The sequence below is a fragment of the Hemicordylus capensis genome, chromosome 1 (genome assembly GCF_027244095.1).
Source record: "Hemicordylus capensis ecotype Gifberg chromosome 1, rHemCap1.1.pri, whole genome shotgun sequence".
NCBI lineage: Eukaryota > Metazoa > Chordata > Lepidosauria > Squamata > Cordylidae > Hemicordylus > Hemicordylus capensis.
Window position 1 is genome coordinate 140,596,808 of NC_069657.1, and position 22,517 is coordinate 140,619,324.

A 22,517-nucleotide genomic window follows, 5' to 3' on the forward strand; every position below is an offset into this window, starting at 1 on the left:
ATTTTAATAACGAAGCCATGCTCCCTGCCTGATTGATATCAAAGGTACTATATTGTGATCTATTTGTTAGACATTCTTCTATCTCAGAGAGGAAAGAGTAGATGCTGCTGCTTCTACCCTGATCTCTTTGCTTGCCGAATGCTGCTTGGTCTGCCTCTTGTTTCTTGCTCCCTCTCCTTCCTCAAACAGTGTGCTTATCTGATCTCCCATACATGCAGCTCAACAGCTTCAAATCAAATTACACCAAGTCCCTGCCCAGAGCTTTCCCCAGCACCTTTTCCAGGCAGCTGAGTGCACTGACCCATTCTGAATTCAGAGCTGTGAAAGGTTTCACAAGGCGTGATGAGTAGCGGTGCATGCATGTCAGAGAGCGGGCGCACATCAGCCTTCATTGGGAAAGGCACAACACTTGAACTGAGGTCACGGCACTGTTTGTTGTTTGCACCGCACTCTACAGCCGGGGGCACATAGCACGACTGCCTGCCAAACAAGGGCCAAAAAGCGTTTTTGCTCAGGTCTGAAAGTCCCTCAAGTCCTCAGCAGAGATACGCTCTGAAAAAAAACAGAACTGCCACAATTTTATAAGGTCTCTGCTTCAGGGTGCCCACTCGTGTCCTGTCGGTGGGATTTCACGCTGCCATGACATCACTTAGTATGCTTTGGATTTGGTAATATCTGATTGAATTCATTCAGGAACCACATTATGTGTCTCCCTCTGCACCTTAGGAAGGATAGGATAATATGGAATTCTATCAAATGAGCTGAAAGTTGTACGTAGGTATAACAGTCAGTGCCAATTTGCTATATAAATTAATTCCCTTAGGGATTCCTTGTGTTCAATACTAGCCAGGGGCGTATCTAGGGGAGAGGGGGCCCGTGTTCATCCCTCTTTCTAGCGGCCCCCCAGACTGAGGGAGATAATGAAGAAAATAGGGAGGGATGCAGCTGGAGGGCCCTCTGGAGCTGGAGGCCCGTGTTCTTTGAACCCTTTTGTTCAATTATAGCTGCGCCCCTGATACTAGCCCATTTTCAAATCCAGCATTAGATAAATGCCCAAGCCCATTAAACTCGCTGCTTACAATATAAAATTTAAGCACCATTCATAATATATCCAGCTGCAAAGAAGAAGAAAAGGATGCTTATAGTGCTTTGCATAGTTTTGCATTGCTTTCTGGGGTTATTCCTGTCCAAAACCAATCGCCCACAGTAATTCATTGCTGTCAGTCATCCCACCAATTCAGTGGCTTTTACATTCAGAGTAACTCCTGACCAAAAAAAAGCCAGCCCTCATTTTGCTGCTGATAACCTCACTACACCTAATGGCTGGCTACACCAGCTATCTGGCTAACTAACATTCTGCATAACATATTAGCAGACTGTGCCATTATTTGTGCAAGACTGCAGCTTCAAACCTCCTTCACCAGCAGCTATCCCTACAGTCGTGTTTGGTTCCAAACAATCAACATTAACAAAGGGCACTTAAGTGAGGGAGCAGGCAGCTGTCATATCCTGTCCCTAACTTACACCTTAAAGAACCATAGCCTGCAATAGCAATTTTCAATCAGTGCTAATGATATGCATATCACAAAGTTACCAGGCTCTTTTGCCTTCTACATCAAACTTTGGGTAGTGTTCGCCTCCCAATGTGTCCTTTGTTCACCTTTGTCTCTTGCATGGCAGTAGCTTCAGGAATTAATGCCTTGGCGTAGTCTGTAGATTCACTAATTAGTGAGGGGGACAGAAAGTCACAGGCTCTTCCCATGTATGATATCTGCAGCCTTATGATTAGATTAATCAAACAGGACAATCTATTTTGAAGTTCATGTTCATGCGGGCCATTGATGAATTAATGCGTCTGGAGACAGACCAAGTTGAAGTTTATGTAAAAAGAGGTCACAATGGCAGTCTTGGTTTCTCTCCAAGTTATTTGCCCATTTAGATATTCTATGGAAACAATCTAATGCAGTTCCCCTTGTGAATCATCTATTTCCTGTTTTCTCTGACCTCTGAAGGAAGTGTGAGCACTGAATGTGTGTTTTGTACACCTGATATATATTCAACTCTCTTTTCATGGTTCTACTGTGGTTCTACAGTACTGTTTTCTTACCAGATGTGTTTCTTATGCTTTATTCTCTCTCTCTCTTTCCTGTTTGTCTTCCTGATCTGTGTCTTCCTCCCTAAACCCGGGGCCTCATCGCTCCCCTGGTTGGATCATCTCCGGACAGGGAAGGCCGTATGGTGGTGTTATCTCTTGTTTTGGGACTCTCAGAACAGGACGACTTTGCCAATATACCTGATCTACAAACCGCTGGGAACCAGCAGAACCAGAACTCTCAGGGGGACAAGAGGTATGAGTAGGAGACAGGGCTCTCAGCAGCAGCAAACCACAAGAGGAAAGATAGCCTCCATCCTCGCCCATGGAAGTGGAAGGCTGGTGCAAGAGATCAGGAAGCCCCAGTGTTGGGCCTGGTGACATATTTAAGGCAGTCTAGCAGCATCCTTCCCTTCTGCTTAGTGCCTCATTCCCTCTCTCATTCACCAAAGAGATACTGGAATGTCATGGCCATTTGGTTCCCAAATGCATCCTTTGGTGGAAATACATCCTCCTCTGAGCCCTTCCCTTTGTACATCTCTTCAACTCCACCCACTTCCTTGATCCTTCCATTTCCAACTTCGACAATATATATGTGGAGATTGTGTGTCTTATTAAAAGCATTTTGCATGGGGACTGGGTGAGGGGTGGGAGAGACAGCCATTGTCCTGGCATTGAGAATGGTCTTTCTGACCAGGTTCTAAATTTTATTAAGTCCCCCTCACCACAATACAATCCATGATACCAAAAAGTGCATGAGTTCCATTTTTCTCCACAGGGTTAGTTCCAAGTCAGCAAGAACACGTATCATGCAAACATGGGGTGGATTAATATTGCTCCACTGCTATCTGTGTGTGAAAATATTTGAATGCAGCAGGATCTGCACATTAGAGGGGAAAAGAGAAAATGCAGCAGGATCTGCACATTAGGTTTATATATCTACCCCATTTTGTCTCTGCAAACTTGGTCTCTAATGGTGACACATACAATATCACTTGACATTTCCTGATTTCACAAGTAGGAGGAAATGTCATGGGGACAGGGAGTTTCTCTCAGTCATCTCAGTAACTCCATAATTAAGATGTCCTACTTCACCAGATCTCTCCCATGGATGAGGCAAAGAGACTGAGGAATTTTAAGATAACTCGTTCAGTGCTTCTGCAGGTGATATGAACTGTGGAACAATCAGAACCCTTGGTGACTAGGGGGAGACATGACAGAGGTTTATAAAAGTATGCATGGGATAGGGTAGGAATGTGCACAAATCGCAAATCCATGCACTGATTCGAAGGATCAGTTTGGGCACATTTAAGAGTGAGGAGAGAAGATCCATATCTGCTCTTCTACTGCTTGCTGCACCTTTGTGCTGCGGTGTCACACTCCCCAGCACCCCTCACATGGTGGGGGCACACCCATGGCTGTTGCTCATGCACGGAGGCCATGTGTGTGCCGCTGCCATGTGAGGGGTGCTGGGGAGCATGACGCCACAGCAGGAAGCTTTGGCAAGCGGTGGAGGAGAAAATACAGACCTGCTCTCCCTGCTCTTAAAGGTGCCCAAACTGACCCTTCGAATAAGTGCACAAATTGCAATTCATGCATATCCCTAATATAGAGAAAATGGATAGAGAGACATTTTTCTCCCTCTCCCATCACACTAGAACCTGAGGTCATCTCATGAAACTGATTAGCAAGAGATTCAGAGTAGACAAAGGAAAGTACTTCTTCACACCGTACATAATTAGTCTGTGGCATTTGTTGCCGCAGGATGTGGTGATGGCCACTAGCTTGGGTTGTTTCAAAAGGAGAATAGACAAATTCATGGAGGAAAGGTCTATCAGTGGCCACTAGTGCATGCGTCTGTGTATCTGTTGCAAAGAAGTATCAGTGAGAGAGGGCTAGTTGCCTAAATGTCCTTCTCCAAGGCTTCCCAGAGCATCTGATTGGCCACTGTGTGAAACAGAATGCTGGACTAGATGGACCATGCTAGATCGGATCCAGCATGGCTTTATACTCTTATGTTCAGAATATATCAGTACTGCAGTCAAGACCAATAAGAACTGAAAATGCTGACCCTAACCCCATGTTCACCAACGTGCCATAGATACTACTACTTCAACACAATTCTGACCAGGCTCTACAGCCAGGTTTGGAATTTAAATTAGTCATGACCTATCTCAGACTACCTGTGCATAGCACATCCTTCTACTGAAGATGCAACAGCCACACTACTACTGTCTATCTTGAGCTACATTGAATGTAGGTTGCTCCCTACAGGTCAAGGATAGTGCCTTGTTCCTTGCTTTTCCCCTCCCACTTATCTAATGGGGACTAACAGGGTCATGTTGTGTGACTCACAAAAATAGGCTCTGGGAGAAGAACTGCCTATCTAGAGGCAGGGCCCTCAAACAGTTTCATGTGTGTTAAATTCCATTTCTTGAGGCGAAGAGGTGTGGAGGAGCAGGTTTCACATGATCAGTGCATTAATTAACTGGCAGCGTTCTCACCTGCTGACTATATTTAACTTGCTGTGGCTATATTTCACTACATATTTTAGCACTTCCCATTAGATTGCCCCAGTGCACAGTTCATTCCTGCCTTTCCAACCTGCAGTTTTAAGTAGTAACAGGTGGATGAAGGGTCCCCCTCAAGCCATAGCAATCCCATGGGAGCAGCATCTGCCAGCACATGTCCTTTTCATACCCCCTCCATCTAGGAAGCTCCTCTCCTCCTCCATCATCAGGCCACTCCAGTCCCAGCTCAGTAACAGCGCCCTCTGTTACAAACTCTGCTTGAATAATAAGAACACCCACATGTGCTTATTGCAACCATTGCATAATGATTCCCACCATTCCAAGACAAAAGAAGTTGAGCAGGTCTGTGCTGAGTGTGCAAGAGGCATTTTGCAGAGATTTGACCATGGAGGCCACTTCCCATTTCACTATATCAAGGGAGTGGAGGGAAGGCCATGGAGAGAGGTGGCTCTGTTTCCAAATTTCAGTGAGAATAAATATGGGGGATGAAACTTCCTCAATTTGCCCTATGCAGGGGTTTGTTTAGATTATTTTGACCTCGGGCTCTGTCCTTCATTGGCTTCATTTGCATATAACAGGGAAACTGGAGTCGAAGGGGTTAGAGGTTGCCAAACCTGAACGTCCGAATGTGGAACCAAAAGCGACCCAAAGTTTTTCTTGTCAAACTCCAGTTTGAAACCTTGGGTTGTAGTGAGTTTTGCTGCTTGTTCCTGAGGTTTCCAGTCACCTGCAGTACATCCGAATGTGGAACTGTGGACTGGGCTGGCTGAAACTAGAGTTGAGGGAGGAAGTTCCTCCCTCTCTCTAACTCTGATTGGCTATCTGAGCTGTCCTTCATGCAAGAAGGAAGCCCGCGCAGCCAGTTCCCCCTCCTCTCTGCAGTCTCCCTGACTGCAGAGAGCCTCCTGTCCATTTCATCTGAATGCGGACAGTTATGCATGAATGGGGGGAGCAGAACCCCGAGTCCATTGGACTTGCGGTTCTGCGTTATATGCGAAAGTGGACTCTTTTGTGTCAGTATTGTCATGGCTTTAACATATGTCTTTCCCCACTGTCAAGCTTCTTGTAGCTTGCATGCGGTTGTATCTGGGGAAATGTCTTCCAGGAAAGAGCAGAAGCTCACAACCCATTCTTACACAAAGATTAATACTTGAGTTTAAAATACTCCCTAAGAATGGTCTCATTAGCATATATTTTGGACATGACATGCATGGGAAAACCCCATGCAAGGTTAACAATGCATGCACTTGTGCATGAATTGTACAGCCATGGGTAAAACACATTCTGATACAAGAGTATGGGCTGGCTTACATTACAAGGTGACTTCAATAACAGGTAAACAAAAACTGTAGACTCCCACAGAGCATGAATGCAGGATTTTTGGCTATCTCAGATTGGCACCATGAAAAACCAACATTAAGCCAACACTGACATATCTAAAGTTAATGATCTCAGCTTAAAAGTCAGTTTTTCTCTGTGTCAATCTGAATTCGGTGAAAAATTCTGAGTTCAAATGACTCAGGATTTCCGGTTTCATTTACCTGACATTAAAGTTGTGTCTGAACTGGCCCTATGAAGCTCTGCCTAAAATGTTTGTTTGTTTGTTTGTTTGTTTGTTTGTTTGTTTGTTTGTTTGTTTAACATATTTTTATACTGCCCAAAACTTACATCTTTGGGTGGTTTACAACAAAACAAAATAAATGACAATGGAAAAGTTAAAACATTAGTTAAAACAAAATAAATGACAGCAGAAAAAGTTAAAACATTACAACAATTTAAAATTTTTAAACAATGCTTTAAAACAATGTTAATACTATTAAAACTGTACTTGTTTAAAAGCCTGGGTGAACAGGTGCATCTTTAAAAAAAATTTAAAAATTGTCAGAGATGATATTTGTCAAAATATTATGAAAGTACCGTTCCTTAAGTATGTTTAGGCTGCATATCTCGAATTTTGCATGGCATAAGCAGTCTGTTGGGGCAACCTTCATAACCCCAGCACCAGAGGCATCGAAATTGATTCAGTTTATATTGCTAACATCAGATGAAAAGGCAATGACCCTAATCTGTCCTCCAGTAAAGATGCATTCAAATTCAGAGGCATTGCAGTGGCCACTTAAATACTTCCTACATGTTATCTATAGATAAGTGGAGAAGTCCCTCTCTGTAGCTTCCGACCACACTGTAAGCCCACCTACTGGACCCACTACTGCGACAAGCAGCCCTCACAACAAGGTTAAAGACAAGGAGGAGATTCTCACTATCGGCCAAAAGTGGGCTAAGGGACCCTAGCTCACTTTTGGGCGAGTGTGAGAACCACCAGGCGAGCCTGGTTTCCTCAAAGCGGGTAACCCGCTTAGGTAGCCCTCCCCTTAGACGAGGTTAGTGGAGTGAGTGCTCCGCTAACCCCGTCTATTTGCTTGTGTATTGCCGTGCCACAGCTCCGTGCTGCGGCAACACATGAGGAGACCCCCACCAGGAGGCTGAAACAATCCTCCCGGCCCTGGGGGGTCTCTCCAGGATGCCCCGCGATCCCTGCAGCCCCCACTGGCTCCGTGATGGAGCCAGCAGTCGTGTGGGCAACCAATCCAGCTGCCCAGGGCTGCCAGCGTGCTTGTCTCCAGGGAGAGCGGACTAAGCCCACTCTCCCCGCTAACCCCATTCAGGTGAGTCTCACTGTTCATGAGACTTGCCTCATGGTGTGATAAACTTTTAAGTGGCTATTTTCTGGGTCCCAGGTGGCTGAATCCACCCTTATTCAGGTGTCTTTTTACCTTGCCGAAAGCGGTCAAGTGCTATATTAGCAGTCACCATCATTTGTCATTAGTGTTAAACAGAAAGTATGAGTGCTTTAAATCTGTGGTATCCAGAGCCAGAACACATACTCAGATTCACTTGAATGCATCTTTATGGACCAGATGTTTAGGCTGTGTCTGCATGGGCACAAGCCCACAGGATGTGTGTTGGTTGTAGACTGGGCTGGATCTGTCTAGATCTGGGCTGCTCAACTTCTGCCCTCCTGCAGATGTTGACCTATAATTCCCATAATCCCTAGCTATTAGCCACTATTGCTGGGGATTATGGGAGTTGTAGTCCAAAAACAGCTGGGGGGCCTAAGTTGAGCAGACCTGGTCTAGATTTTAGCATGTGGTGATGCAGCCTTGTGGTGACTTAATCATGCACCCAGCTCACAATTCAACCACATTTACTATAGCTGAAAACATGTAAGTTGCATGGTGATACAATGATTGTGGGTCAGAGGGCTGGACACATAAAAAGATCCAGCTTCACAACTGATTCACCAGGTACAAAATCTGAATATTATCAACATGCCTGTGTGGACATGTGAACTGGCCATTGGCTACCACAGCAAGTAATAGCCAGGCAAGAAGCATTCTTCTGATATCATACATCTGAGTAGGAGAAGGTTTACTTATTTACTTATTTATTTGATACATTTGTATACCACCCACTACCAAAGGCAGTTTACAACAACAAAACAAAACAAAAAATTAAAACATTTAATACCTATATAAAATTTGAAGTTAAAACAATCAATAAAATTCAACTAAGAAACTTCAACTAAAATGCAGTTGAATTTGCAATATGCACTGCTAGAAACATAGAAACCCCATCACTCCTAAAAGCAAACAACTCAAGAGAGAAATTCTGGTGCCATAGGCCTGAGCAGGGTAAGTTTCTCCTAATCCCAGATGTTGTGCACACAGCTCGTAGTCTAGGTGCAAGAGAATTTATGGGGAACGGGGATGATCTGTCATTTGTCTGCTCAGAAGCTCAGTGTCTCGTACTGCCCCCTGGCTTCACAGTATGTACTACAGTATATATAATAAGCAATCTAAATCAGAAAAGTGTGGTTGCCACCTGCCTTTTTGCTCTCTTATTTCCCTGTGGGGCCTGGTTTATACCTTAATACGGTTGCATGGTAGATGGAGGAAAACCACTTCCCACATCTTGGTTTAGTCCTGCATCTCCTTGGGAATGAATTCAGCTTTGATCATGCCAGACTGTGTTGATCATCCCTCCTTTCCACACCAATGCTGCCCCCTCATTCAGAGGCTGTGTGGGAAAGAGATGTATGATCAACATAGCCCCCTGTGATCAGAGCATAATGCATTTCTAAAGCCACATGGGACAGAACCACAGGTTCTTAAGCAACGACTACAAGTTTCAGTAACACAGGAATTGGTCTTCAATCTCTCAAGCCTTATGCCTCTCAGCCTGTTTCTTTTCCTGACTTCCTAGTGGAAGCATGTCTCTGCCTGTTTCCTCCCTACTTGCGTCCAACTTCCTTGTCGCTTCCCCCAAACTCACAGTGCCACTTCCATTTCTTCTATGTCTCCTCTCCTCCAGATCCTCCCCTCCAGTCTGTTCCATCTCCCCTGCTTGCCTGCTTCCCTCCCTGCCTGGCCTATGGAATGCTGATGACTGTGTGAAATGGTTGCCCAGGGATTGGTGGGGCGGTCTCCGGGGAGCTTGCTGGGGGTTTGTGGTGCCTCAGTTGCTTCCCTCCCCAGCACTCTTGTCTGCGGTGGTGATGTGGTTTCCTCCTGTCCCACATCCCAATGTAATATCTTCTCCTCCTCCTTTTCCTCCTTGCACTGTCTCTTCTTCCTTTCAGCCTTGCTGCTACTGTTGCTGTTATCCGACCTTTTCCCCCATTGTCAGCCTTGGCAACTCCGTTCAGTGCCTTGATCTGTGGGTGTGGTGGCTGCTTCTTCCTTACTAAACTCTGTGTGTGTGCGTGTGTGTGTGTGTGTGTGTGCGCGCGCACGTTTTTCTCTCCTTCCACACTTTTTTCCTCCACCCCATTTCCCTTCAATCAGGAGGCAGCTTGCAGTCCTGTGGCAGAAGACACCCTTCTCTCTCTCTCTCTCTCTCTCTCTCTCTCTCTCCCTCCCTCCCCCCTCTCTCTCGGTTCTGTGACTTGTGCAGCAGTAACCAACTCCCAGACAGCTTTGCAGCTGATCCCATACTCTGGGGTTGCAAAAAATAACTTTGGATTTGTCATGCCTTCTGACAGCCCCAACCCCCGCCGCCTCTCGCTATATATATTTTTTTAACCTGGTTTTTCATCTTCAGCTATTCCGGTCTCCTTTATCTGCGCATGCATGTGTCAGTCTGTATGCCAGTTCATGCCAGCATGTCTGGATCTTTGCATGTGTCTGTCTGGCTCAGAGTGTCACCTTTGTGTATAGAATCTCCCACCATGTGAGTTCGTATGTCTGGTGCCTTGTTCTGTCACTGGACATGTGTTTGACAAGCCTGAAACTGCCTGTATGTGGTGAACTGTTCCTAGTATTTTGCTCTGTTTCTCGGTATATATCAGAATGCCTGGAACTGTGTAAAGTATATGGTCTGTATGCATATCAGTGTGCCTGAATCTGTGCATGTGATGCACCAGTGCCATCAGCTCATTGACATATACTGGTCCATGTCTTTATAGTTATCATAGCATCTGACACTTTGTGATACATCAAAAGATATCTCTATCTGATCATTGTTCTTGGGTTCATCTTTAATTTGGTCAGTGTATCTTTGATATTAGTTGTCTGCGTCTGAACAGTTTTCCTGTGTGCTTTTCTTAAGTTTCTTGCGCACATTCTACAGAAAACTTTAGTGAGTGAGTCAAGCTGACCAAGATTTAAGCATGACACTGCCCATGGCTGGCTCGCTGGAAAATGATATCTATCAACATCATCCAACAGTATGTCATATAATGACAAGCTTATGGACAGTTTTCTGTTGGATGTGTGAAACCCATTTGCCCTTTTCATACAATATTATGAACTTGTGGAGGGGAGGAGATTCTGTGTACTCCCTCTGCTCAAAACCACAATTTGACTGCCTACACAGAACATACATGTGTACAACTCTCATGACTGGAAAATCTGCTTTTCAGGGTTCCTAGCTGCAGCAAGAGAGTCCTGTGGGCACGCAGTTGAATGTGCATAGGTTGTATGCACACAGTCAGATGAACTTCTGGAGCAGAGACAGTACATATGGTCCCAGGGCTTCTCCCCAGGCGTTCCATGTAATGTGTGAAAAAGGTTTCCTGAGTATATCTGTGAACCCCTCTTTGTGTGGGCAGTACTTCTTAGGACTTCGTCTTATCTGTTTATAGAACTTGACAATCTTCAAAGTTATTTCAAATACTTAAAGGATGCCCTGTGAGGTAGGTTAGACCGTGATTGCCCCAAGGCTGTTCCATGAGCTTTATGCCAGAGTGGGAACTGGAAACAGTGCAACACTCACAAACAGGGTATGAATATAAGTTTGCCATATCCTTCAGCAAACTGCAGTAGGGATCTCTCCTTAGTGTTCAGTCCCCTTCTTTGGAGAAGATGAGATTTCTACCCAGTTCCATGTGGGCATCTTCCTTTCTCCCCCTCTGAGCCACATTCCTTTCTTTATCTCTGGGCTCAATCTGTCCCTTTTACTAAGAAGGCTGTACATATGGACTGCCACACATTATCACAATAATAACAACTTTGCTATGGAATTCACACAAAACTGTCTGAAAAGAGCAGGCTTCTGAGCCCAGGCAGGAGACCCTTGCCCAGTAATGCACCCACAATTCAACCTATTAACAGCTAAGGTCTCCACTCCTCCATGCTGAATTTCACATATAAAACGTACATTCCAAAAAAGTACATTCTGTCAGTGTTTCTGGGATCAGCATCTTCTGCACGTAAAAGAATTTGTTTGGGCCTAGAAATGAGCAGGTTTCTCAGCTCTTCATGCCTACAGCCATCGTATATGTAACATGGAAATGGTCCTGGTTATCGACCTGTCTGGCTGTGTACTACTAAGCACAACATTTTTCTGGAACCTGGGCAGGTGTTGTATGTTCTCTCTTGTGTGTCTTTACAGTGTGTGGGTCTTTCTATTTCTGTATTGTGTGTCAGTCAGTCTGTACCTGACCAACTGCCTTGTGCATCCATTGCCAAAATGTTTCTGTGGGCAATTATCAAATTTATGCCTCTTCTCCTGTATGTGCCTTTCCCCAGCATTTTGCTTCCTGCTGGCTCATCCCTCTTTCTCCTGTCTTCCTGAGAGTTTCCACCCCCTTATGCCAGGTGTCGTGACATGCCCGCCCTAGCTAATTTGAGATTCCACATTGTTGCAAATGCTTTCAACACTGCCACAAGCAGATTGTTGGCATGCTAGGCCACTGAAAGGAAACACACCATGCTCAGTTATTTTGGTGAACTTTTCAGACCTTTCCTGAAGTCAGAGGAAGAGCATGGCAGAAAGGAAGACCATTCTGATTAGGGTGGACTGGTGGACTCTTATTAAAACTGGGCATTTGACATTTGTGATCAGTGTAGTCATGGAGATGAGAATGGAGCGTTCTGCTGACAGAACCCTTGAAGAAGGCCCATCTGCGTGTATGAAGCAGAGTATGACTTCCTTTTCCGGGCTGGTTATTGATAGCCATGCTGTTGTGAAGGCAACAAAGGAAAGCAGTGAATGATGGGGATTTCCAGAGGTGCTCTCACTTGGCAATTTCCCCCTATAGGGTAAACAGAGGTAGCCAGAGAAGCAGCTGCTATGCTACATTATCACTGAAGCGGTGCAGCTCTGTGAGGCACAATCGATTGATGATAAACTAGTACCGCATTGCCCTGGCCCATCTGGTTAAAAAAGTGGTGTACTGTGGAGCTACTTAACTTGACTGGTGTCAAGTCTGAATGACCGACAGACCTGGCCTGACTGACTCAGACAACGTGCCCTGGCCATTTGACTCTCCTTCTCTGCTGGGCCCCATGAGACCTCTCTTTGCTGCTCAACACTCCAGTTCCCCGGGTGCTCCGCATACACCAAGGCTGGCAGAGAAACCATCTGGCCATACGTCATCTCAGCAATTGCCTGTCAAGGAAAGCAAACAAAGGCGGTTGCCTCTTTGTGAGAGGGAATGTTTGTATTTGGAGAAGGTTAATGGACTAGAGAGGCAGGAAGGGAGTTTTCAGGAAGCACCAGCAGCACAGATCCAGCCTGCTGCCCCTGAAGCTTCAGCATTCCTTGTCTGGCTCCATCATGGGGGCCAAAACCAAGAGAAAATTGGCACACCACATCAGTGCCTCCCAAGGAACATAGGACAAGTGGTGAAGAATGGGCAGCTCCATCCAAATGGAAGAGAGTCATCTTCATGGGAGGCTTTGTGCAATAATGAGTGATGAGGACAGATTAATATTGTGCCAGGAAATCCGTTTACAGGGCACTGACAACATAAAAAGACAGGCCCTTGTCCTGAGGATTCCGAAGTCCAAAATAAACACTGAAGATTGACTAATGTTTGGTGAGGATCGCACAGGGCTATGTTGGAGTCACAGAAATGTGATGGCCCATCAGAGAATGTAGCTTTAAAAAAAACAACAACACCTCTTTAGTACTAGGACTGTAGCCCTCTATTCTCTGTAGGCCAGTTGCATTGTGTGGCTTTCCTCCTTGTCTCACATACATTATGCTGCCTATTATATCCAAAGCGTATATGTAATATGTTTGTTTTCCCTTCCTCAGGTTACCCTCTGGTGGCAAGGTTGTGAACACAGCGCCTGTGCCAGGGCAGACGCAGCACGAGGAGGCCGACCACAAAACAGAGCCTCGCTCATCTGTCTCGGACCTTGTGAACTCCCTGACCAGTGAGATGCTGATGGTGAGTGCAAACAGGTTTGCCCAGCCATCACGGCACAAATGGTGATATGTTCTGAATAAGGAGAGGTATCCGCCCCAAGTTCTCCACAAATAAATTCCCTTTCTTCATCCCCACAGTGCTTCCTTCTGGAAGAGGCAGGGGCTGGGAAGAGACTCAGTCCAAATGGAATGCCGTTGTATGTTTTTAAACAGCAATTCAACCCCGAGTCCTAGGCCAGTAAACCAGGCCAAGGCCTGAATCCAGGGCTAGCCCTTGTTCTGCCTTACGCAGGTTACTCGGGCATCACAGCAACTGCTGGAGTTTCAGACCCAAATTTCACATCCCTCAAGAGGCCCACGATCAAGTCTCCCAGTGTTTTTGTTTTCTCTTTAAAGCAGTCTCCGAAGACTCCAAACTTGATCAGGGCAATGGCACAGGGGAAGTGTCAGGGGATGTCTGACCTTTCCTTCACCCACTGTTTTCCCAGTCTAAATTGCCCCTCAGAAATGGCTGCTAAGCGCATGGTGGAATCGCTGGTTGAAACGCAGCCATACCTATGGGCAGGTTCTCCCGGCATTGTGACTGGGTCACACCAGCAGCAGCCTTTCTATTTTGATTCAGGGCGCTGAACCTGAGGCTTCTGTTTCCTATGCCTTGCAGCTCCCCCTGATTTGCCTCCACAGCAGCTGACTGGGTTCTGATGACTGCCTAACTCTGATAAAAGGAATGAGATAACAGCAATTTCCCACTGGCTCAGATACTACACAGGGCCCCACATCTTCCATAATTCCTGATAGGAGATGCATCCTACAACCTGGACACAATTCTTAAGAGACCCCAAGGGTTTCTGTTTTTGCAAGCAGCATCGACAGGCTCTCCACACACAGAGAGCCAGTGCATATGCCCTGGTAACAGAAGTGCGGGACACCCTGCAATATCTAAGCCAATGTATCCTTATCCATTCACTGAGAATAGGCTTGGAGAGAAGGGAATGATGCTCCCTGAGTTATACAACATTCAAGCAGCCTTGTTTGCATGTGGGATAAAAAAGCCATGGAGTAGCAATCTGAATCTGAATAAATTTTAAACATTGCTAGCTGCACACCAGATGCACATTGACATCTCCTGTAAATAAATGACTGTGTTTTGAACATACTAAGGTGAATCTCGTGTACAGGACTTTTTGCTAGGAGAGATTAACAATCTCTGCCAGAGAGAGCACAGCAGGCATAGAATTAGCTGCTAGGTCCATTAAGTCATAAATACAGTTTGTCCCTGGGATGCAGCCATATTGGAAGTTGAGGAAGATGCTTCATACCCTGCAGCAAGGAACCAAGACATGGGCTCCCACCACACACAATAAAAATTAACTTGTGAACTTCTTCTGTACTACATCAAGCTTAGTTTGTATATCATGCAACCTAGGTCTAGCTTAAACAAAGTCACATATCCATAGGAGGAGAGCTGGTCTTGTGGTAGCAAGCATGACTTGTCCCCATAGCTAAGCAGGGTCTGCCCTGGTTGCATCTGAATAGGAGACTTGATGTGTGAGCACTGCAAGATATTCCCCTCAGGGGATGAAGCTGCTCTGGGAAGAGCAGAAGGTTTCAAGTTCCCTCCTTGGCTTCTCCAAAATAGGGCTGACAGAGAGATTCCTGCCTGCAACCTTGGAGAAGCCACTGTCAATCTGTGAAGACAATACTGAGCTAGATAGACCAATGGTCTGACTCAGTATATGGCAGCTTCCTATGTTCCTATGATGTTAATATGTTAGAATCATACATTTAAAGGTAGTTTTGAATGTGTAAATCTGTTGACTGCTTCATATCCACACCTGGGAGTTAGGAAAAAAGCTTCTAACACTGAGCAGTCCTCACTCTTCATTCTGGTGTAGGAACCTTTGTTTGGCTGGAATTTCTCCCATTTGTGTACCTGACCATTTTTTCCCTTCATTGTGGGAAAACTGCTACAATCCCATTATGGAATTCCCATGCAAACATGTTACTTCAGCCAGTGCAGCTGTAAGAATTGAGCCACTTCTGGGGTGGCTGGGATGCCATCAGTATTTCCTCTAAGGCGTGCACATGTACTCATGCTCACAAGTTATTTTATGTCCACTTGGTTAATTTTAGATCCCACTCAGTTTGAATCAGGAAGGCCGCACTCTGCATCAGAGGTGCACCTAGGTCATTTTGGAGCCTGGATCTAAAGGCCTTTGGAGGCCCCGCCTCCCCTGCAAATTAAGTATTATCATAATCAGCTGGGCAACCACACCACTCGGGACAGACTAAAGAGGATTTGGGGGGCCCCAGGGGCTGTGGAGGCCCTGGACTTCGGCCCAGAAGTCCAGGGATAAGAATGCCTCTGCTCTGCATGCACATGCGCACACACTGCCTTGATACTGCCACCAGAACTCAACTCATTCTGCACACAGATGAAAACAATTAGAGGAAACACTAGATGCCATTCAATTGATTGTGCCATTCCCATAACAGGAATCATATTGGTGGACAGTTTGGGGGACAGTTTGGGGGGAAACATGTTGGGTGAAGGGACACCCAAGTGTGCTACATGGATAGGTTTGGCCTGAAGATGTGGCCATTCCCTGACCTTGCCAGTTTCTAACATAAGATCATGAATTTGTGCATCATGCACAAATGACCATCATGGTCATTTCCTGGCTCCAGCATCAGGTGGTGGCTTGGATTTGTGCATGGTCCATCACAGATCAAACAACATGGACAGAATGTTCATATTGCCTCCTGTGCAAAGCTTTTCATTGAAGTCAGTTCACACATTCAGCTGCAAATCATCATGTGCTAAGTAATCAAGTGATGTATATGCATGTGAGAACCAGCCGTGAGACACAGGCAAATCCACAAGAGCTATTCTAGATGGTTCTAGGTCTCTAGTGCACAGTCACAGGGTGTTATTCCTGTGAATGAGTTGCTTTTCCCTTGCTTAGGGTTGGGTCCTTGTGAGAACTAGAAGTTTATGATTGATTGATTAATTGACTGATTGATTGAATTTATCCCCTGCCCTTTCACCACAAGTGGCTTTAAAGCAGCATACAGCAATAGTAAAAACAATGAAGTCCAGTTTTTTAAAGGCAGTGGCTGCCATACTGTGCAATGGTATGTCAGCCTAGTAATGTTGCACACATACAAGTAATGCAAGTTGTGCATATGCAATGTTTGCGCAAATAATGTTACACAAGAGTAAGGCCATTATTTCCAATAGACTTACTCACAAAGAACATTTATGTAAATATTCCATTTGTGCTCCTGGCATGCATGCAGTGTTAGTAGGTATGTCAGCCAGTATCAAGCTGCAATAAAACTGCAAAGATTAAAACAGCAGAGCTAACAGATGAAAGAGCAGCTAAAACCATGTATAGTATCTCAAAGGCCATTAAAATCATTGTACAACAGGATAGACTTCACCCAGCACCTAAAAAAAGAGTAGCAAATAAGGCACCTGGGCGCTTTCCAGATTACACTCTGCAACGGGGGTAAAATGCTTCGGCTTGGCAGGATCGTATTGAAAACGATCCCCAGAATCTCAAACTCCTGCAATGGGAAAATACAGCTATTTTTCTGCAACCGACTTGCAACGGTGTAGCACTATAACGCGAAGATAAAATCCAAAATAAGGCATCGGAAATGTGAACGGCGCCTTGCTGTCAGCGCAGGGACTGTGGTCTCACAACACAGGAATGAACGGAAGCACACTTTGCAGATCCGTAGTGACACTGTTGTAGGGTTTAATCTTGAAAGCGCCCTGGAGAAAATGTCTAAGGACAGTCCTAATGGCCCATTATCACAGAACAGGCCCCCTCTCTGGTAGTAGCCACAAACCTAACATCAGAAGGCTGGAGCATCTAGAGAAGGGCTTCCAAATAAGATCTTAATTGACAGGTATTATGAAACTGGTTCATGAGCATTATCATCCCCCAGATCCCTGCAATTTATAATGAGGCTGAAAAACAGGCATCCTTTAACCCAGTATAGGCAATGTGGTGTTATGTGCTTCCCTCTTGTGGTAAAATTGGGGAAAGCAGCACCAGAAGCAAAGTGCACTTGATGTGAGAGGGAGGAGCAGAAAGAGGTTATGTCAAAAGGAATGTTCAGTTTCTGGCAAGACTTTTCACTACCCCCACCTTCAAGATGCATGTAGCACAGGAGTATCACATGCAGTCGTCTATATGCAGGAAGTTTTTCACACCCAGCTTTTAGTTCGTATCTCCTCTGGAATGGAAATGTACGTTCACATATCTGGCAAATTTATCCCAGAGTCCCTGTGAGCTATCAGGGAGCTATCAGGGAGCACACACACAATTCAGGTTTTTCATTGCACATTAGAGTGTAGCTCAATTTATATCTGGGGTTTTAAAAAATCCACTTTTTGTGTTGGTTTTGGGGGGCAGTTTCGAACTTGCAGTAAAGCCTCACAGAAAACCTGCGGTAAAGCCTGCTGTCTGGTTAAGTTCCAGGAAAAATTCTTTTTAGAGCACTATAATGTGTGAAGCACACCTTAAGCGGCGCAACGGGGAAATGCTTGACTAACAAGCAGAAGGTTGCCGGTTCGAATCCCCGCTGATACTATAATGGGCAGCAATGATATAGGAAGATGCTGAAAGGCATCATCTCATCTGTGTGGGAGGAGGCAATGGTAAACCCTTCCTGTATTCTACCAAAGAAAACCACAGGGCTCTGTGGGTGCCAGGAGTCAAAATCGACTTGACGGCACACCTCACCTTTAATGTCTGAATCGGTCCTAAGTGTGCAGCAAGAAAGCCCAAGATGCAGAGAGGGGAGCGCTGGTAATAACTTCATGACATGACAGGGCTCCTTGCTAGACACTGACAGACTTAGATGCTTTCTTCAGTCTTTCACCATGATAAGACAGATGAAGCACTGCTATGAAAAGTTCATGGCTTTAGAATTCATACTGGACTAGGTTGGACACTAAACTTTGGAAGGTTGCTGTGCAAGAGCCTGTTGTGCAAGGCCCTAGAGAGGGGATTGCATGTAACGCAAGAGGAAATATTTTCCAGGGGAAATGGAGGACTGATATTACGAGAGTGGTTGGGGAGTGACCATAATGGATGGGGAGGGCATTGATGGGAGGGGAGACCAGTGCCTTGAAGAAGACTGTAGCTTTGGAGTTCACATAAGGACAGAGTACTGTAGGACCCACAGACTGAGGAAAGACGGTATTGTCAACTTCTCCATAAGAAAGCAGCTTCATATGTTCACACTGCTAGAGTCCTCAGCAGTGTTCCCTGTAACAGGAATTGCTCCATGTTGTTGACTACAACTCCCATCATCCCCAGCTGCAGTGGCTGTTGGCTGGGGTGATGGGAGTTGTAATCAGCAACATCTGGGAATCCTCGATACAGGGAATACTGGTCCCCAGTATATTTCAAGGTAATTAATTTATTTATATAATGCCTTGAAAGGTCTACAAGGTGCCTTACAATCACAAATCACCAATATCTATACATTAATTAGGGCCTGACAAAAAATAAAAACGTCTTGCCCTGTATGGTGAAAGCCCGAAGGGAGCTAGCCCCTTGGACTGCGCAGGGGAGAAAACAGATAGGGTGCCAGAAAGGGAACGATGTATGCCACCCTGAGCTCCTTGGAAGAAGGGCAGGATAAACATATAATTAAACAAAATCCACAACATGGAAGGAAGCTTGTAGATCTAGATTCACTTTCATTGCCACTGGAGCACTGTTCCCTCTAAGGCGTGCACACATGCATGCGCTCACACATTTTCTGATGTCTGCTCAGTTAATTTTAGATTTAGATTGAATCAGGAAGGCCCCACTCTGAATGCATGCGTAGATGCACACCGCCTTGAGACTGCCGCCCAGAACAAAACTGATTCCACACAGAGAGGAGAAAAATGAGAGGGACTACTGCACTGGAGATGTGTGAATTATCATGTTGTGGCATCCTGTGCCCCCTAATGCAGTTCTCCTGTCGTCAGCCTGTTTCTGAAGCTCTTCTTGTTTTAAATAGCCGGAGTGAAAGATCCTTTTGCAGTCTGTGGTACAATGGTTATAAATCCTTACCGCCTTGCCCTCTGCCTCCTTTTTCCCATTCTCTCCTTAAGCTTCACACTTTTCAAGCCTTTGTAGATGGTAATGTCCCTGGATCTCTTATCAGAGACATGCGAGGCGGGGGTGGGGGGGGTGGAGAGGACAGAATGTGTTTGCTCTGGATGAAATGTGATCAGAGTGCAAGCATGAAATAATATAACACAATCTGGTTTGATTATGTTGTGTAAATCACATCAAGATACATTGTTCCTTTAATACATACATCCAGCTCAACGACTCATCTCAAGCGATGAGGAGCAGCTGAAAGGTAGCACTGAAGTTTTTGCTTTACTGTTTTGTTTTAATTTTGATCCAAGGACATGGAAAGCCATGCATTTTGTGCTCGGCTCATACATTTCAAGCATTGATTCCAGGAGGGAAACCCTAATTAGGAACATAGGAAGCTGCCATATACTGAGTCAGACCATTGGTCCATCTAGCTCAGTATTGTCTTCACAGACTGGCATTGGCTTCTCCAAGGCTGCAGGCAGGAATCTCAGCCCTATCTTGGAGATGCTGCCAGGGAGGGAACTTGGAACCTAGACACTCTTCCCAGAGCAGCTCCATTCCCTGAGGGGAATATCTTACTGTGTTCATGCATCAAGTCTCCCATTCATATGCAACCCAGGTGGACCCTGCTTAACTAAGGGGACAAGTCATGCTTGCTACCACAAGACCAGCTCTGCTCTCCAATTCACACAGCAGAAGCTGAAATTCTGCACTAAAATGTCTGAAATTCTGTCAACTCGTATTATGGGCCACTGTCAATTATAATGCAAATCTGCATGCACCAAATAAACTTGGGGCAGGGCAGTTCTTGGGGAGCAGGGGTGAGGGGAGCACTGGTTCCCTCTCTCTTTGACCTTGGCTTCCACCCTTCCAATCCCATACCTTTCATAAATAAAATCAGAGACACTGATGTGGGCTTGTAACACCCCTCTTCTGACACGATCACTGCTTAAGCAGACCCTGTCACTGCTCCACCCATATGCATTGCTGAAGGCTTCTCTCTGCTCAGTGCAGGCTGTATCCATTGGCTCTGAGTGAGCCTCTTTTGCACTGGCCTAAGTGGTTGATGCATGAATGAACTCACCATTACTATTCCATTTTGACTGACTGATCGATTATTTTTAAATATATATCCCACCTTTTGGCCCCAGAGGGTTTTATGTCTTTAAAAAACTAAAAATTTCCTGGCATATTCCATAGTCTTGTGGATTTGTTTGTGTTTGCTAACAGAATAGCTGCAACGCAAACACCCTCAGAAGCATTTGGATCGACTTTTACGGGGTGGTGATCAGTGTTCCCTCTAACAGGGAATCCCAGATGTTGTTGACTACAACTCCCACAGCCCCCAGCCAAAGGCCATTGCAGCTGGGGATGCTGGGAGCTGTAGGCAACGATATCTGGAAGTTCCTCTTACAGGGAACACTGGTGGTGACAGAAGTGAGGTGAGGGCTCTCTAGTGCACATAGGTACATATTCACAAGACTTTTGGAAAAGATGCCCCCATAAGGCACAACAGAGACAATGATTTGCTAAGGATAGAAATCGGGGACTGCCCTTGATCTAGAAGGATAGTTGGAGGATATGCACAGACCTGCTCTCAGACTAGGGATGTGCACGGAACTAGCGGTTCCACTGGTTCGATGGCAACGGGGGCCTCTCTTTAAGAGCAGGGGAGGGTTCACTTACCCCTCCCACTGCTTTTCCCCCGCTGGCATCCATGTTTTACAAGCTGATCGGGGCGGCAGCATATCTCCCCGCTGATGCGTGTTGGCGACTCCCGGTCATATCCGGAAGACAAGGGCAACGGGGCGGCAGGGAGGTATGCTGCCACCCCAAATCGGCTTTGTAAAACACGGACGCTGGCAGGGGGAAAGCGGCAAGTGGGGTAAGTGCGCCCTCCCCCGCTCTTAAAGAGAGGCCCCCGCTGCCTTCGAGCCTCCCTGCTGCCGTTCCGTGCACATCCCTATCTCTGACCTGCGTGTCCCACCTGCTGGATTATTAAACCAGGCCTACAGTACAACAGTTTGGCCACAGTTCCATCAGCTGATCTCTTGTAACTTCCTTCTCTCCAAGCAGGAGAGGGGTGCTAGTCCATGCAATTTTAGTAGGCTTCCCTCCTCGGCCTTCCTCCTTTTTTATTTATTTATTTGATTTGCTGCCTGCCCTTCCAAAAGTGGCTCAGGGCGGTTTACGTTAAAATAAAAACTACTAAAACCAATTAACAATTAAAATCGGACACTGTAAAAGCAACATAAAACCATTAACAATTTGAACATTTAAAAACATTTCTAAAACCCTGGAAAACCAGGCCAAACATTTACAGTTTTAAAACAGTTTTTAAAACCCTGGAAGGCCAGGCCAAACCAATTATTGAATTTTCCCTGAATCTAAAGCTGCCTAATGTGGCTTCTATATAGATTACCTAGGAAGTTGCCTTATTCTGAGACAGACCCTTGATCCATCTAGCTCAGTATTGTCTACACAGCCCAGCAGTGGCTCTCCGGGTTTCAGGTGGGTATTTCCCAGCCCTCCCTGGAGATGTCAGGGATGGAACCTGAGACCTGCTGGATGCAAAGCGGATGTTCTTTCTGCTGAGCCTGAGCTACAGTCCTTCTATAAAAAGACAGTCCGGAGGAAGCTGGTCTCCCCAACCCTGAGTCCTCACACTTCCCAGATTCTGCACTCCCCTTCTCCTAGCGCCTCAGATTTGTCTTCTTGATTTTGGGTTGCACAATTCATTTTGTAACTTACAAAGCAGCTATGAAAAAGGGTGGTTCAAAACCAGTCCTAAATGTTTCAGATACAGTGAAGAGATGAGGATATTGCTGAGGAACCTGAATAAGCTTACAGTATCTGTTGCTGTGCATATCAGACCCTGAAGGCTTTTGAGCAAGAGATTATCTAACTTCCCATGATGCCTGCCTGCCAAATGAACATATGACACATTGACAAGTGTCCTGAGCTGGTGTTCAGCAAGAGCCCGTGCTCTTTAGCTTGAAGCCAAGAATAAAAGAGTCCATCCTGCAAATTGCTCACAGGGCACAGTGTTCACATGGTTAGGCATTGCCTATTTGCATAGCTTATTTCATTCAAATGCATTCAGATTCGCTTCGTATGTTC

At 45.6% G+C, this 22,517-nt stretch overlaps 1 protein-coding gene across 7 annotated transcripts in view; it reads left to right on the forward strand.

Annotated features, from left to right (window-relative positions):
• The window catches only part of SYT7 (synaptotagmin 7), a 347,105-nt gene that overhangs the window by 281,146 nt on the left and 43,442 nt on the right, over nucleotides 1–22,517 (forward strand). For 4 of the 7 annotated variants that reach the window (XM_053283961.1, XM_053283963.1, XM_053283962.1 and 1 more), the window contains one exon: nucleotides 13,165–13,300. In XM_053283961.1, coding sequence (XP_053139936.1) covers nucleotides 13,165–13,300 — 136 coding nt within the window. Of the gene's footprint in view, nucleotides 1–2,225; nucleotides 2,349–13,164; nucleotides 13,301–22,517 lie in introns of all 7 variants that reach the window. The other 3 variants (XM_053283959.1, XM_053283960.1, XM_053283958.1) reach the window with 1 other exon arrangement.